General features: G+C 37.3%; 2 protein-coding genes across 2 annotated transcripts in view; both read left to right on the top strand.

Moving 5' to 3' along the window:
• The first annotated feature begins 1,662 nt into the window (after positions 1-1,662).
• On the top strand, positions 1,663-2,407 carry kud (oligosaccharyltransferase subunit 5 kud). The gene is made up of 2 exons (XM_074172173.1): positions 1,663-1,841; positions 2,049-2,407. The coding sequence occupies exons 1-2, from the start codon at positions 1,839-1,841 to the stop codon at positions 2,286-2,288; spliced, it is 243 nt and encodes an 80-aa protein (XP_074028274.1). The 5' UTR covers positions 1,663-1,838; the 3' UTR covers positions 2,289-2,407.
• A 1,756-nt stretch (positions 2,408-4,163) lies between these two features.
• Positions 4,164-14,589, top strand: part of Oseg2 (intraflagellar transport protein Oseg2) — a 33,377-nt gene continuing 22,951 nt past the window's right edge. Inside the window, exons 1-8 of the mRNA XM_074172172.1 lie at positions 4,164-4,409; positions 4,461-4,730; positions 4,785-4,965; positions 5,334-5,605; positions 8,460-8,646; positions 10,367-10,590; positions 10,891-11,240; positions 14,262-14,536. Coding sequence (XP_074028273.1) covers positions 4,302-4,409; positions 4,461-4,730; positions 4,785-4,965; positions 5,334-5,605; positions 8,460-8,646; positions 10,367-10,590; positions 10,891-11,240; positions 14,262-14,536 — 1,867 coding nt within the window. The 5' untranslated portion in view covers positions 4,164-4,301. The remainder of the gene's footprint in view (positions 4,410-4,460; positions 4,731-4,784; positions 4,966-5,333; positions 5,606-8,459; positions 8,647-10,366; positions 10,591-10,890; positions 11,241-14,261; positions 14,537-14,589) is intronic.

Genomic DNA, 14,589 nt, shown 5'->3' with positions numbered 1-14,589 from the left:
AGAATTGCATTTAGTGAATACTTTTCAGCATGAACTCTTCGAAGTTGAACGACTTCGGTGCTTGGCAGAACGATGGAGCGTTTCAAATTCAGATGTAAAACTTATTTGGAAAAACAAATTCTGATATGGTCACTTCACACGTAGCAACGTAGCTAGATCTGATTTTGAATTCTGCCATTTGCTAGGTTGTTGTGTTGGTCTGTTCGTTTTTTTTTATGAAACAAGCTGGGCTTGAGTTAATCCACGGCTTTCGAGCTGTTTGGATACAGCATTTTCTGGAATTTCCATCAAATTGAATTTATATTCAACAGTTTCGACACAATCAAACGTGTTATTTACAATAAACTGAATGCTGGTGCGTTCTTTTGATTCACCTCGTGCGATGGATACGTTAGACTCTGTTTTTTGTGAAGCTTGATAAGCGTGAAATAAATGAAGTTACTCTGAATGTTTTGATGTTCCCCTTGGGACATGACATTAGAAGTTACGTCGCGACGTTGCTAGACTAAGTTATGTCACGACGCTGCTAAACTAAGACACAGTGTTTCGTAACTATACATCAGTATTGACACTTCAGTTACAGTATTCAGTAACTTACGAAATACCTTGACTAGAGGCCATAGGCCGATATCTTGCAACAATATTAAGATTTAGCAAAAGGATAACTCCAATGCCAATACCCCCCCCCCCCCAAAACTGCAAATAAAACTACTTCTTCTTTTTCTGCTTAATTATGGTCCCAGCTTCCAGATGGCGCTATTATGACCAGTACTCCATTTATTATATTAAAAAATATTATAAAAACTTTGTCCAGGGAGTGCAGAAGTCTTGCTTTACGCAATACTGCACCCCATTTTTATTATTCCAATTTATTATTTTTGAAATGCACGTCTATCTACGGCGGACATATACATACATACACATTTTACGTCTTTTTCATAAAAGATTTTTAATTGCAATCCTACTCCCACGTGGACATCCGGTCCACCCCGGCCTCCAACCGGCGTGAATGGGAGCACTATTTATTCAAATACACTAAAACAATGTTTATAATCACTTTTTCAACTTTTGCATGCACGTTAGAAAACGGCGGACATACACAACATGAGTTCCACCTCCAATAATGGCGTCCGCGTATCTTCTTTGTGAGCGGTTGCTATCGACACGCCCGCCCACCACCATGTCAGAAACGAAACTGCAAATAAAACTAAGGCACTAACTACATACAACTATTTAAATCTATTTAAAAAAAATATGTTTTTCCGTTAATCAGCTGTCGCCCCCATACGAACGACAACATCTCACAAGACTGACGAATACAAAATGACTTTCAAAGAGCCAATTAATCTCATAAATGAATAATACAAAAATATTCTACAAATGACACTCATGTCAAATAAACGAAGTAGCCTACAAAGAAAAAATGTCCTCCAAATGAAATCTTTATCAGCTATCGTTCATTACCGTCTACCACATTCAACGATAAAGCGGCTGTAAGAGCTGGAAGCTGCAGGACGCAAACATTGATTGATTGATAGAAAATGGTAACGCCATATCACAGCTTAAGGTATGCTGTGGCCATATATTGGTACTTTGACAGTGACTGTACATTACCTATACCTATGCTGGCACGCTGGCAACATGGATTTCATATTTATCTCTTGTTGGTTGGCGGTTGACGGCTGGCAAGACTGGGATATGTAATTTGTTAATTTGTACAGTTGTCAAATTTTCCTTGAAAATTATTTTACAAAATATTTTCAAATCATTTGAATAAAAAGGAGTGAGAATTTTTTTTCACTATTTCATCAAACTTCTAAACAAATTAGGCATTTAAGATGGTAAATGATTATTTTGTATTATTACTTATCAATATTTAACAAATATTTGGACGTGGCCGGTACTTAATATAAAACTCATGGATTGGTGCAGTCCTGCACGAGGAAGGTGTTACATAGCCAAACACGTTTACCAATTCCATGAATTTTTCTCAGTGAAAAATCTGCTGTAAGCATCGCCAATTTCATGAAATTCTGGTCTTCTTTCAGGTCGACACCGCCAAACTGACTCGTTATGTATCCCCTGTGAATCCTGCTGTATTTCCACATCTCACTGTAGTACTTCTGGGTATTGGAATTTTCTTCACAGCATGGTTTTTTGTATATGAAGTGACTAGTTCGAAAAAAACAAGAGACCTCAAAAAAGAACTGCTAGTAGCCCTTGTAGCATCAATTTTTTCAGGTTTCGGAGTACTATTTCTACTCCTATCTGTTGGTATTTACGTGTAATATAAAGTAAGACTTTAGCTACTAGGTTCATATAAGAGTTTTATATTTGTTTTCAAAATAACAGTTGTATTTTCTGTACCTATATTTGAATGGTAAAATTAAAGAAATAAAACATGTCAGTTTGTAAGTTTTTTTGTACTTTATCTAGGAGTGTTTCATGTTATATTGCCAAGTTGAAGAATTCTGTACATTTTCTGTTTCAAACAAAACTGAAGCAGTAATTGTAACTCTAGAACTGAATGCCCATTTCACTTTGATAAAAGTAAGTAATAAGTTTTAGGAAATATCCTATATTCCATGAGAAACCATACTTATTCCAAGGGCTCCCAAGAGTGAAGAGCGTGTTGACCCCCTGGCAAGTATTCTACTTATATTCTGCAGCAAATACTGAATATTCATTTTACTTGAATTTTTAACACGAGAGGTGGTTGTTCATTGAACAAGAAGTTGGTTTTAGTTTTCAGTACCTTCTCTGGTGGATAGGAAGACTTAACAGATTGCCTCTGGTCTGGATTCCTGGCCTGGAAGGCAATGAAGCTGCTGACTCCCTTGCAAAGGAGGGTGCTGCAAGCAGCTTTATTGAACCAGAACCTGTCATTGGCATCGCTTTGCCAAACAAACATCGACACCTGGATGGCAAGAAGATTTATGGACTTCTGGCAGAATCTTCCAGTATTGGCTCACTCCAAGGCGTTTATTCACCCTTCAAAAAGCTTGATACCAAACAGTTGTTGGACTACAGTAGGGATGAACTACGATGTCTAACAGGCCTTCTTACAGGTCAGTGTCATTTGAATAATCATATGCAGAGACTCGGACTGTCGGAAGACAGTGTGTGTCGCCTCTGTTTGGAAAATGATGAAACAGCAGAGCATATACTTTGTGCCTGCCCCGCTGGGGACCGAATCAGGTTTTTAGATGACCTGAAAGACCACTCACCATACAAACTAATCGGCTTCGTTAAGAAGCTGGGTTTATTTGGTCTAGTGTGAATAGGTGTGCGCCACAATAAACCCTTGCGGGCTGCGGTGGAGGGTCAAATAGCCCCACTCACTTTAGACCTAACTTAACCTTCTCTGGGTTGACAAATCTCAAAACTGAAATTGATTAAAAGAATATATCTGTCGAATTTTGATGAAGATAATGTTCTATCAGGTTTGCAAAGCGTTTTGATTCTGGACAGATGTGGAACGTAGATCTGCATTACATTATACTAAATAATTGAAAAAAACGAAAACAAAAGTTTTTTCGATAAAACAGGTTTCTCAAATGACTTCTTCGATTATAAACAAATTCATTTTATAGAATACTTGACATTTACTTAATAAATAAAATAGCAGTGAAATGTTATAGCTTCCTGCCAAAGAAAGGCATTCTACTTCCCCTTCTTTAAACAAAAAAATTGTGTGGGAATCTTCCAAAGAGAGGAAGAAAACAATTGATTACAAAATTAACACGTTACATCATGCGAAGAAGTAACTTTCAGACACAAACTGAAAGAAAAAAACCCTCTTGAAACAACTACTTTAATATAAACATTGAATTGTACAAAAACACGTTTTCCTATTCAGTTTGTATTCCAAACATTCGTTATAGAATTGAATCAGATATCATTCACTTGTCTTATTGCCTCAATGACATCCCAGACATAGGAATCTTGTTTAAATTTCAGGGGAGATTAATTTTTGGGAAAGAAAGATTTTGGCTTTCTACTTCTCCATCTTTTTACAATGAGGGAATCTTCCAAAGAAAGCAAGTGATTACAGAATAAACTCAACAAAGATGTGGAGATTATGTGAAGAAATAAATTTCAGGCACAAACTGGAAGCGTAATAGCTTCCCTCTTGTGAACATAAAGCTGAAATTAATGCAATTTTGTTAAATCTAGGTATCTTTGTGAATCAGTATTTGAGGTCAGGATTAGGAAGTCAGGATTTTTTTCAAAAACCTAATTCCGTACATTGCTTTCCAATTTTCATCTTGGTAATGAGTTAGATAAAGAGAAACGTTCCCATGGTAACTATGCAATGTAAACAGTATTCATCAGTAATCATTTTCCTTTCCTTTAAAATACTGCAAACCATGCAGCTGAAATATCTTCAAACTGTTTTGGAAGCACAGGTAATGAATGTTTTTCATTAGAAGCTCTAAAAATAATAATAACGGTTTCAGGATCATGATTTCAAAGTAGCCGGTATCTGTTGGTCCCCCAACAATAAAAAGTTGGCTGTAGCAACATGTGATAGACAAGTTCTTCTATTCGATGATCAGGGTGAGAAAAAAGACAGGTTTTCCACAAAACCGTTTGATCCTGAGGCCGGGAAGAAATCATATGTAATAACGGGAATTGCATTTAGTCCAGATTCAACGAAAATAGCCGTTGCACAGAGTGACTGTATAGTTTATGTTTATAAAATTGGTGAGAAGTGGGGAGAAAAAAAGGTGAGTTTGATTAGCCCTCTGACTAGAATTGTATATATTTGCACTTTTTTCCAGGCAATATGCAATAAATTTCCACAAACTTCTCCTGTAACTTGTGTAATATGGTTACTCACAGGCCCCATTATATGCGGACTAACAGATGGAAAAGTTAGGGCTCTTCAAATCAAATCTAATAAGGCACAAAGTCTTTTTGCTGCAGACAGTTTGGTGGTTTCCTTAGCATCAAATCTCAAAGGTAAGGTTTTTATAAGTGCTTCCAGAATAATTGGTATTATTCGTATGGATCTACAGGGTGTCAGTTTGATCCACAGGAAGTCAGTTTTTTCCTCGATAAAAATTAAAAAGTCTGAAAGACACGACCATTTAATTTTGAAATGAATTTCTAGCGATAACTTTGAAAACGAATTAGTGCACAAAAAAGGTGGAATTGAATCCGAGTGCTGGGAATACTCTTGAAACTCTCCTTTTGAAATTTCATGAAATGAATTAAATAGAAGCGGGGAATTACCCTGCAGGTATATTAAAATTTGAAGTATACATATTCGATAAAACTTTTTAATCTCAAGACAAGGTTCAAAAAATGAAAACATTATTCGTTCGAAGGTACCGGATTTCTATCGGGCCACGTGAATGGAAATGTCATCCGATTTTTCATCACAAGTGATAACAGTGACGATGAGGCTCAGGGTACAATTGTCTCACACTTTGTACCCCCGTATGCACTAGCTTGGCCACAAGGGCATATTTTTGTAGCAGGTTGCGATAAAAGAATATCCGTCTTCAATAACCAAGGAAAGCTAGTTAAGAACTTCGATTACAGCAAAGACTCGAATGAATATGATTTAACTGTGGCAGCTTGTAGCCCGAGCGGACAGGTATGGAATTTTCATTTAATTGGTTGTTTCAGAAGTTTTGTCCGTTTCAATGTCATGCGTTTTTGTAGCTCCATATATCTCAATGAATATTGTTGTGATATAGAGTGTGTAAAAGCCAAATGGAATAAATTAATTATTTCAGTTACGGTACATATTTCAATAAAATCCCGAAACACGTCAAATTTAAATCATAATTGGACATACTTCAACGGAAAAATGCTACCCCTACCTTCAACCCACGTCGAATGACAGGTACAACCCCCAATTTCTTAAATGGGAAGTATAGACTTTTGTGATATATCGTTTGAAAGGTCTCTTCATTCTCTATTAGAAAATGTTATCGTTTTCAAGTGTATTGCAAAAATTAAAATAAAATACATTCGATAAAATACACTCAAAACTTATTGCAATATACTCAAAACTTATTTCATGTTGAGCTATTGGTAATAAGAAAGTAAACAAAAACCATAGCAATGTTCTTTTTAGATGGTATAGTCTATCCATTCCCAATTGGAACGGCAATAAAAATAAGAGTACAGTCATAAATATTTCTTGCCTATGGCCCGCCCTAGTCGCCCAGATAGTTAGTAAACGTGCTATCAAATGTAGTTGAGGAATAAAGGCTCTGCTAGCTGGACTGGCTGAATACTAATTTTTTGTCCGTTTCACAATATTCCTTTATCAATGGCGTGTGTTCGTAGGGTTAGGTTAGGTAGTGAGTGGTTTTGCAAACCGATTTTTAAAATGTTTTTCTAGAGATCAATTACCCTAACACCAAACTGATATTTTTGCACTCGACGCGGGTTTCGCTAACAAGGTTAGTATCTCCAGGAGAAGCAAATTGATACTGAATCTAGAGACGAGGGTTAGTTAGCTGTTTATATACCTAAAGTTTTTTGGTCCGATGTGGACTTTGTTTGTTCAATGATGGTTATCCTGCAAATTAATTTGTCAACAATAGATTAAAAAGCGGACCATAAAACAACGATCATATTCTCTTACGTTTGCCTCCATACTATTGTGTCTTCAATCCAGTTGAAATGGTTTGGGCCACAATGAAAGAAAGCTTGCGGAAATGTAATCAGTCACCGACTTTGAATGTTGTAGTGCCTCACAATATAAGGGGAGTGGTGAATGAAGTAGGTAATAGTGATGTGTGGAAGAACTGTGTGGCCCACATTATAAAAGAAGAGAACAAATATTATGTGTAAAGTTCCATAAATCCGATCGTTATTCAACCCGATGATGATTCCACCTCATCCGAATATAGCGAAGAAGAATTTTGATTTTTCTAGCAATTTTGTTGACCTCTATTATTTTCTAAAAATATGTTTGACGAGAATTCAGTGTGAATATTTGTGTTTTCATTGTATTTTAGAGTTTTCGACTCGGAAATCAACTACCTTAAATTTCGAAGTTTTTCATAATTATCCATGGTGGAAAAATTCAGTTGGGATAACTTTTTCATGGGGTGATCAATTGCTATGATTGTAAGAATAAGTAACTGAAAAACTACCACTGAAAAATAATATGCTGACGCCTATGTCGAGGCGGGAATTCCTTCTCTGTGCTGTCCCAATTGGTATTGGAAATACTATATCCTTCAAAAAACTGTAAATAATTTCCGTGGCAACGTTAGTTTAAAACGCCTTGTCAACTTGTTTTGTATGTTTCAACATTAGTTGTCAGTATTTTAATTTAAGTTTAAAGTTCGTTAACTTCAAGTCTGACAAATTGTTAGATTAACAGAAATGCATAAAATAACAGTTTTACAAATGATTGGATACGGAGATAAAACTCGAACACAACAGGAAGTAGCTCATCTATTTCATGGGAAATTTCCTAATTTACCGCCCATATCTCAAGGAATAATAAGCAAAATAGAGAATAAGCAGTTTGGTGAGCTTGGTCATGTGGGGCAGAAAAAAAGCAGCTGTCAATGCAGTGGGTGATGAACTCAAATTATATGTGATGCTTGAGTTTGAGGAAACCCACATACATCGAGTAGACAGGCATCCACTACATTCAATGTTAGTCATACATCGATAGTAAACATACTAAATGAAAATTAAATGCATCCCTATATATAAAAAGATCTCAGGAGCTCATAAAAGATGATTTTGATAGAAGAAATTATTTTTGTGAGCAAATGATGGACATATGTTGGATAACAATATCAACCAATTAGAAGACGTTATGTTTTCTGATGATTGTACTTTGTCTCTTAACGGTCATGCTTATTCACAAAACACAAAAAAAGCGAGCACGAGCGAGCATGAGCGAGCATTCGTGTATGTTTGCTCGTGTTTGCTCATTATTGATTATTGATGCAGAATGCTCGTTCATTCTTATTCGCTCTTGTTCGCTCGTGCTCGCTTTTTTGGTGCATACGCACCTTTAAATAATGTTAGAAGACAGTTTTATTCGAGATTAGGATGTTGCTAAGACGTTCGCGGTAAACATTTTGAATATCTACTTCGTTAACATCCATAGTTCTTTTTCGTATTTTATTACGTTTTGCATTATATTTTTGTTCTTCAGTATATTTTATCGAATTTCGAAAGCCATAACATTTTTGAATAGATAATAAAGAGACCTTTCAAACGATATATCACAAACGTATACTTCCCATTTGAAAAATTGGGGGTTGTACCTGTTATTCAAAGGGGGTTGAAAGTAAGGGTGGCATTTTTACGTTGAAGTATGTCAAATTATAATTTACATTTGATGTGTTCGGTTTTTTTCGTATAATAATGTTGGCGTGATAAAAAGTTAAAAAATATTCCCCTTCCAATTCAAACGCAATTGGAATACTCTGATCTAGTAAAATGTACATTATTTGTTTAAACGCTAGGCTGTGGCAATGGGGAGTTTCAATCGGTTACGAATGTACACTTGGAACACGAGAAAATCTATTTGGGAGGAAATCGCTCCTAAGGAAATACCCAACTTTTACACAGTTACGGCTTTGGCTTGGAAGCGAGACGGTTCAAAGGTGACTTGTGGGGGACTATGTGGAGCTGTGTTCATGTTTGAATCAGGTATGTTCTCTAAGATAATTGCTATGAATTCTTTCATCATCAGCATTTCATTCAATCACGTTTCAATTAAATCATTTCAACTATTTCAAAGTTGAAATCAATTTTATATATTCAATCACTTAGATCGCTTGAATGTCAATAAAACTCTTTTATTCACCACGAACAATCATGTTCACTTGTAGGTATCTATCAAACAGGAAGTTATTAACTTTGAAATCATCACAAAATGCTTTTCTGGTTGATTGACGTTACTAGTCTACTTATGTCATTAATTCACCACGACCGTGCAACTGCACGCGATTAGTCATTGGAAGTTAATGAAAAACGTTGCCAAAGCCAGTATTTTAGATGGCAAATTCGGAAGGGAGAAATATAATAATACCCGGAATCCTCGTTATACCTACAGCTGTGTCGATGTAGGTATTTTAAACGTGTGCAATTTCCAAAAGTGTTATTGTTCTAATAGAAATAATTTTTGTGGCAAAATAACGTTTGCCAAGTCAGCTAGTACTATTAGAAATGTTTTTTCTGATACACACGGTGATTCTTTGATTATAATGAGTGTTTTTTTGCTGGTATCTTTTTGGCAACACTTTTTTTGACAGATCACGTGTGAATCGTGTCTTGTGTCATTGTCAAACTTGTTCAGTTTGGTCTATAATTTAACCATGAATCGACTTACGGATGAACAACGCTTGAAATTATAGAATTTTTTTATCAAAATTCATGCTCGGTGAAGAAAGTGTATCGTGCACTTCTTCCAATTTATGGGCAGATTCTTCGGCCTACTGAGGGAGCTATTCGGAAGCTTGTGACTAAATTTCGAACCTTTTACATTATTGGACATCAAACCACCAACACGCATACGTAGAGTGAGGACCGAAGGAAATATTGCGGCTGTATCCGCCAGTGTTCGTGATGACCGTGAAATGTCGATTCGCCACCGTTCGCAGCAATTGGGCCTCTGTTTCTCCACTACGTGGAAAATTTTGCGAAAGGATTTGGGTGTAAAACCTTATAAGATACAGCTGGTGTAAGAATTGAAGTCACACGACCTCCAACAATGTCTAACATTTAGTGAATGGGCGCTGGCAAAGTTGGAGGAAGATCCACATTTTTGTCGAAAAATTGGGTTCAGCGACGAGGCTCATTTCTGGTTGAATGGATACGTTAACAAGCAAAATTGAACAATGGCCCAATTAAGAGCCGCCTTCGGTGAACAGTTTATCACACGTTTGGGGTCCGTCAATTGGCCGCCTAGATCGTGTGATTTAACGTCTTTGGATTATTTCTTGTGGGGTCATGTTAAGGTTCATGTCTACAGGGATAAACCAGCAACGATTGGCGCTCTTGAAGCCAAGATTGAAGCATTTATACGTGAAATACCGGTCAATATGTTAGAGATAGTGTGCCAAAATTGGACCTTGCGCATGCGCCATCTAAAGCGGAGCCGCGGACAACATTTGCATGAAATCATCTTCAAACATTAAATTATTTTGATCGTTCTATCGATTCCAAAAAAGATTTCACCAATTTTTTCTGAATTTCTGTGTTTTGAAAATCAAATCCCATACATCCTGAAAAATTACCTGTTGGTCATTCATTAGGCTCTCACGTAGAAATATGTCCCCCTGAATGCTAAAGTTGACCTCGTTTGACGATATTTCCACAGTATCAATCTAGAATGTACTGTATATATTTTCACGACCATTTGTTTCAGTTTTGAAGAGAACCATTTGGAAAGACAAATTCGAAATAACATATGTAGGGCCCAGCCAGGTACTTGTGAAACCGCTCGATACAAATGAAAGGGGGGTTATATTGAGATCGCAACACGGAGGTGAAATCGAAGACGTCAAAATAATGGGTAAAGATTCTTATTTGGTTGCCAGGACAGACGATACGTTACTAGTTGCTGATTTGGTGAGAAACCTTCTGAGTGAGGTAAGATAATATTAGATGGGCTGAGAAGTTCGTAGGTTGGCACATAGATGGCACTACTAGTGTTGTATATTATTGTATATACTGGTCTTGTATATACTAGTATTATATATACAAACTGTATACTAAATTTAATCCATTTTTTGATGTTAACCTACGAATTTTTCAGCTCAACGTTTCAACTGTTATAAGTGCTAATTTTCTTGGTTGATAATTTGATAATAAGAAAAAGTAGCTGGTGTTAATATGGAAATTTAATACATTTTCCTGTAGATATGATAAATAAATCCCTACAATTTCAAGGTGCCGTGGAACAACTCTGGTCGCCACGAGAAATTCTACTTCGAGAATGCAAATGTTTGTTTGGTTTTCAATGCCGGAGAACTAACTCTGATAGAATATGGAGACAACGACATTCTTTGTTCTGTCCGAACAGAATTCGCAAACCCTCATCTGATCAGCGTGAGGCTCAACGAAAGAAACCAAACGTCGGACAACAAAAAGCTCGCTTATTTATTGGATCTGAAAACTATTTGTATTGTCGATTTGGTCAGCGGATTTATGATGGCACAAATTAATCACGACTCTAAGATTGATTGGTTAGAACTGAGTGAAACTGGACATAAACTGCTATTCAGGGATAAAAAACAGAGGTAAAAATATACTTTTTTTCATAAAACTATTGGTTATTTCAAAAGTTTTATGTGTTTTCGTGAGTCTACTTGGATCTGTAATATCTCAGTGAATACGTATTCAATTTAATCGCGCCGTTTGAATCAGTACACTTTTGCCAACATAACACAAGTCGAATAATTCTGTCAGCATGGGAATAAGGCAGTTTCTGGCTGCTCCTGATTGGCGAAGGTTCTACCGATAAGAAAGTTATCGAAGTGCCTGAAAAGATGCTAGATAATTGGTGGGAGGTCTGGGGACTATGGTGGGCGAGGCAAAACTTCGACGCTCAACTCGTTTAATTATCGAACAGTGATTTGTAAACTTGAGGACGGATGTTGTCGTGTAGCAGAATCGGACCTGTTCTGTTAATCAGTGCCGGCTGCTGGTGGCGCAATTTTCGTCACATTTCGTCGATTTCCTCACAGTAGGACTCTGCTGTGATAGTTTGGCCCGGTTCTGTGTCTGTAGAGTAGGGAGGGAGAGTGTAGACCCATAGCACTTAGGCCACATGTGGCCGAGGAGTTGTTCTCCTAGGTCATCGTCCATCCTGTCCTTTCCAGGAAGGTGGACAGGTCACTAGCAGACATCTCCTTTATATTGGCAGGTGTAGGCCAAGCCTCGCTGAATACAAACTATCTTTGGCAACCTTGAGGTGTCTCATGGTGGCCTCCGCGAAGGTTTTGGAAGGTACAGCGACATTACTGTCGTCGCGCGGCATCTTCAACCTTTTTGGGGTTCCCTCCTTGGAGGTTCACAAGTGAGGAAGCTTTCCTGCAGGGGCAGCCGGTTCCTTGCTATTATTGAAGGCGGAGCTCTTGTCGCTCGTTGCTGTTGGAGATGGAGTGGGGAAGGAGGAGGGTGCACTTATATAGTTGCTGCCACTCCTGCTTCCTTGGCTCTCTTTCTCCTTTTGTCATTGGCGCCGCAAATGCGCTTACGCCTTGGCCTTTGTATTACATCACGAGGTGATCTGCTATGTCCAGCCTCATTCCAAGCGGTAGATTGGGGTGGACATTTCTGTTCATCCCCAGCCACCGCCTAAGATTGAGGTGAGCATTTCTGTCCAACCTCGAGATTGGTTTTTTGTTTTTGTTGTTTCTGTTTTTCGGTTTGTTTCATTGGTCACCTTTGGCAGAGCCCGGCATTGCCAGAGGTAGGCTGATTGCACTGAGGTTTCGCCACGTTCCCCAAGGGGACAAAAGCAAAGGAGAACAAACTCTGAAATCTGACAATTTTTGACGATCGTTCAAATCGTGGGGCACCCACCTTTCGAGCATTTCCAACTTTCCAGTGCAAACTACGCAATTTGGAATTTGCGAGACACTGTCTCTACAGAAGTTATACAACTCATGTGTCATGGACTGGTACAATCAAGGCTACAGTATGGATTGATCTTCTGGGGTAACTCTGCATATACTGACCGCATTTTTAAGGTTCAGAAAAGAGTCATTTGCTGTACTAACGAGTCTCGTCCACTGGACTCTTGTAAACTACTATTTAACAAATTTTGTATCTTAACATTGCCGTGCCTTTACATATTACAGCTAGTGTTATTCGTCTATGACCTATGATAATAAACACCTATATCCAAAAAAACTCTAATATACATAATTACGCTAGTCGGGTTGAAGATATTTTATGTCACTATCGCTTGAGAGTCAGTCAGAATTTCCCAAAATACTTGAAGATTAAATGCTTCAAAAAAATAACAAATTTTATGGGGATCAATAAAAGTAGAACTGTAATGAGGAATGAACTATATGGTTTCTTGTTAGATAACGGCTTCTACAGTATGTAGGAATCCCTTGCTTTCAGTGCTTAGATAAATGACACAGTTTCTTTTATACATGTAGTCTTTTTTAAATTTGTTCAAGATCAAAAATGTGTGGCTAGCTTTTGGCGTTTTACTTCTTTGACTAGTCCCATAAGTTTTCTCATGTATTTAATCTTGTAATTGTGTATGTGTGGAAATTTTGGTGATGAATAAAACTATTTCTTTTTCTATTTCCAATACGTTTTAAACAATCAAAAACCGCATGGGAGCTGATGCCCAGTTCTGCCGCCGTTCCACGCACTGTTTTTCATGGGTCAGTCTTCACCAAGGTCCTCAACTTCTCGTCCTGAATTACTGTAGGTCGACCACTTCGGGGCTCATCTTCGAGGCAAATATTACCGGAACGAAATGTCGCAAACCAACGTCGAATATTACATTCATTAACAGTATTTTTTTCAAATGGTTGGTTAATTTTTCGGCCTGTTTCGGCAGCGCTTTGATTTAATTTGAAATTAAAAAAATTGGACAAAAATAGCTCAACACATCACATAGTAATAAGCTGAAGAGAGGCAAATGATCAGAATCTGGAGAAAATGTACAAAATTCTCTTTCGATTAGTATAAACCAGTGGTTCCCAAACTATAGGTCGCGACCCACTGGTGGGTCGTGGTAGCATTTTGGGTGGGTCGCGGAAATATATTAAAAACACTTTATACTTATGAATTGGTTTTTCGCATTTTGTATAAAGGCTAGGGGAGAGTATTCAGTTCTTTCGAACACAGCCTTAAAAGAGCTGTTGGGATCTTCAACCACATACTTGTGTGAGAAGGTATTCTCCACTTTGGTATATTTAAAAAAATTAATATAGAAAAAGTCACAATAATTACATAAGTCTCATTTTTTCATTTTTTGTATACGTTTAGTTTTAAGATTCTGTACTGTATTTCATCTTCAATTATATCATCTTTACTATTTTCTATTAGAGGTGTATTCCTCGATGATGAATTTTCGCGATAATAATAATGAATAATATTATTCAATATGTTGGTCGCGAAAAAAACCCACAATGAAGGTGGGTTCCCAGGCAAAAAAGTTTGGTAGGCTGGTATAAACCGCGACACACTAGAATAAACACACATTCATTGAGATATGAAGCTCCAAACACACATGACATCAAAACAGAAAAAACTTTTGAAACTACCTGATACTCTTATTTTCTTTTTAGACTGAATCTCGTCGATACTACTACACAAATCAAACAAACCATCTTTACTGGGGTGGGTTTTGTTCAGTGGGTAGAGAGTAGTGACGTAGCTGTAGCTCAAGCTGGTTCAACTCTTGCGATTTGGTACAATATAGAGCTGCCTGAAAACCCCACCATGATGACCATCAAAGGAGATGTAGTTGATATTATGAGAAACGATGGAAAAACGGAGGCTATTTGTGTCGATGGTAATAATTCTTTCAATCTGGAACTGGACGAAGGATTGGTGGAATTTGGTAAGTTTGAATTTTTTATTACAGGTATAGCGGTTTTGTATCTCGAATAACTA

This window comes from Leptinotarsa decemlineata, unplaced genomic scaffold (assembly GCF_025532065.1).
Source record: "Leptinotarsa decemlineata unplaced genomic scaffold, Ldec_3_MD MMD2_tig00000035_RagTag_RagTag, whole genome shotgun sequence".
Lineage (NCBI taxonomy): Eukaryota > Metazoa > Arthropoda > Insecta > Coleoptera > Chrysomelidae > Leptinotarsa > Leptinotarsa decemlineata.
The sequence above is the reverse complement of the archived record's forward strand: the minus strand, read 5'-3'. Positions and strand labels throughout refer to the sequence as shown.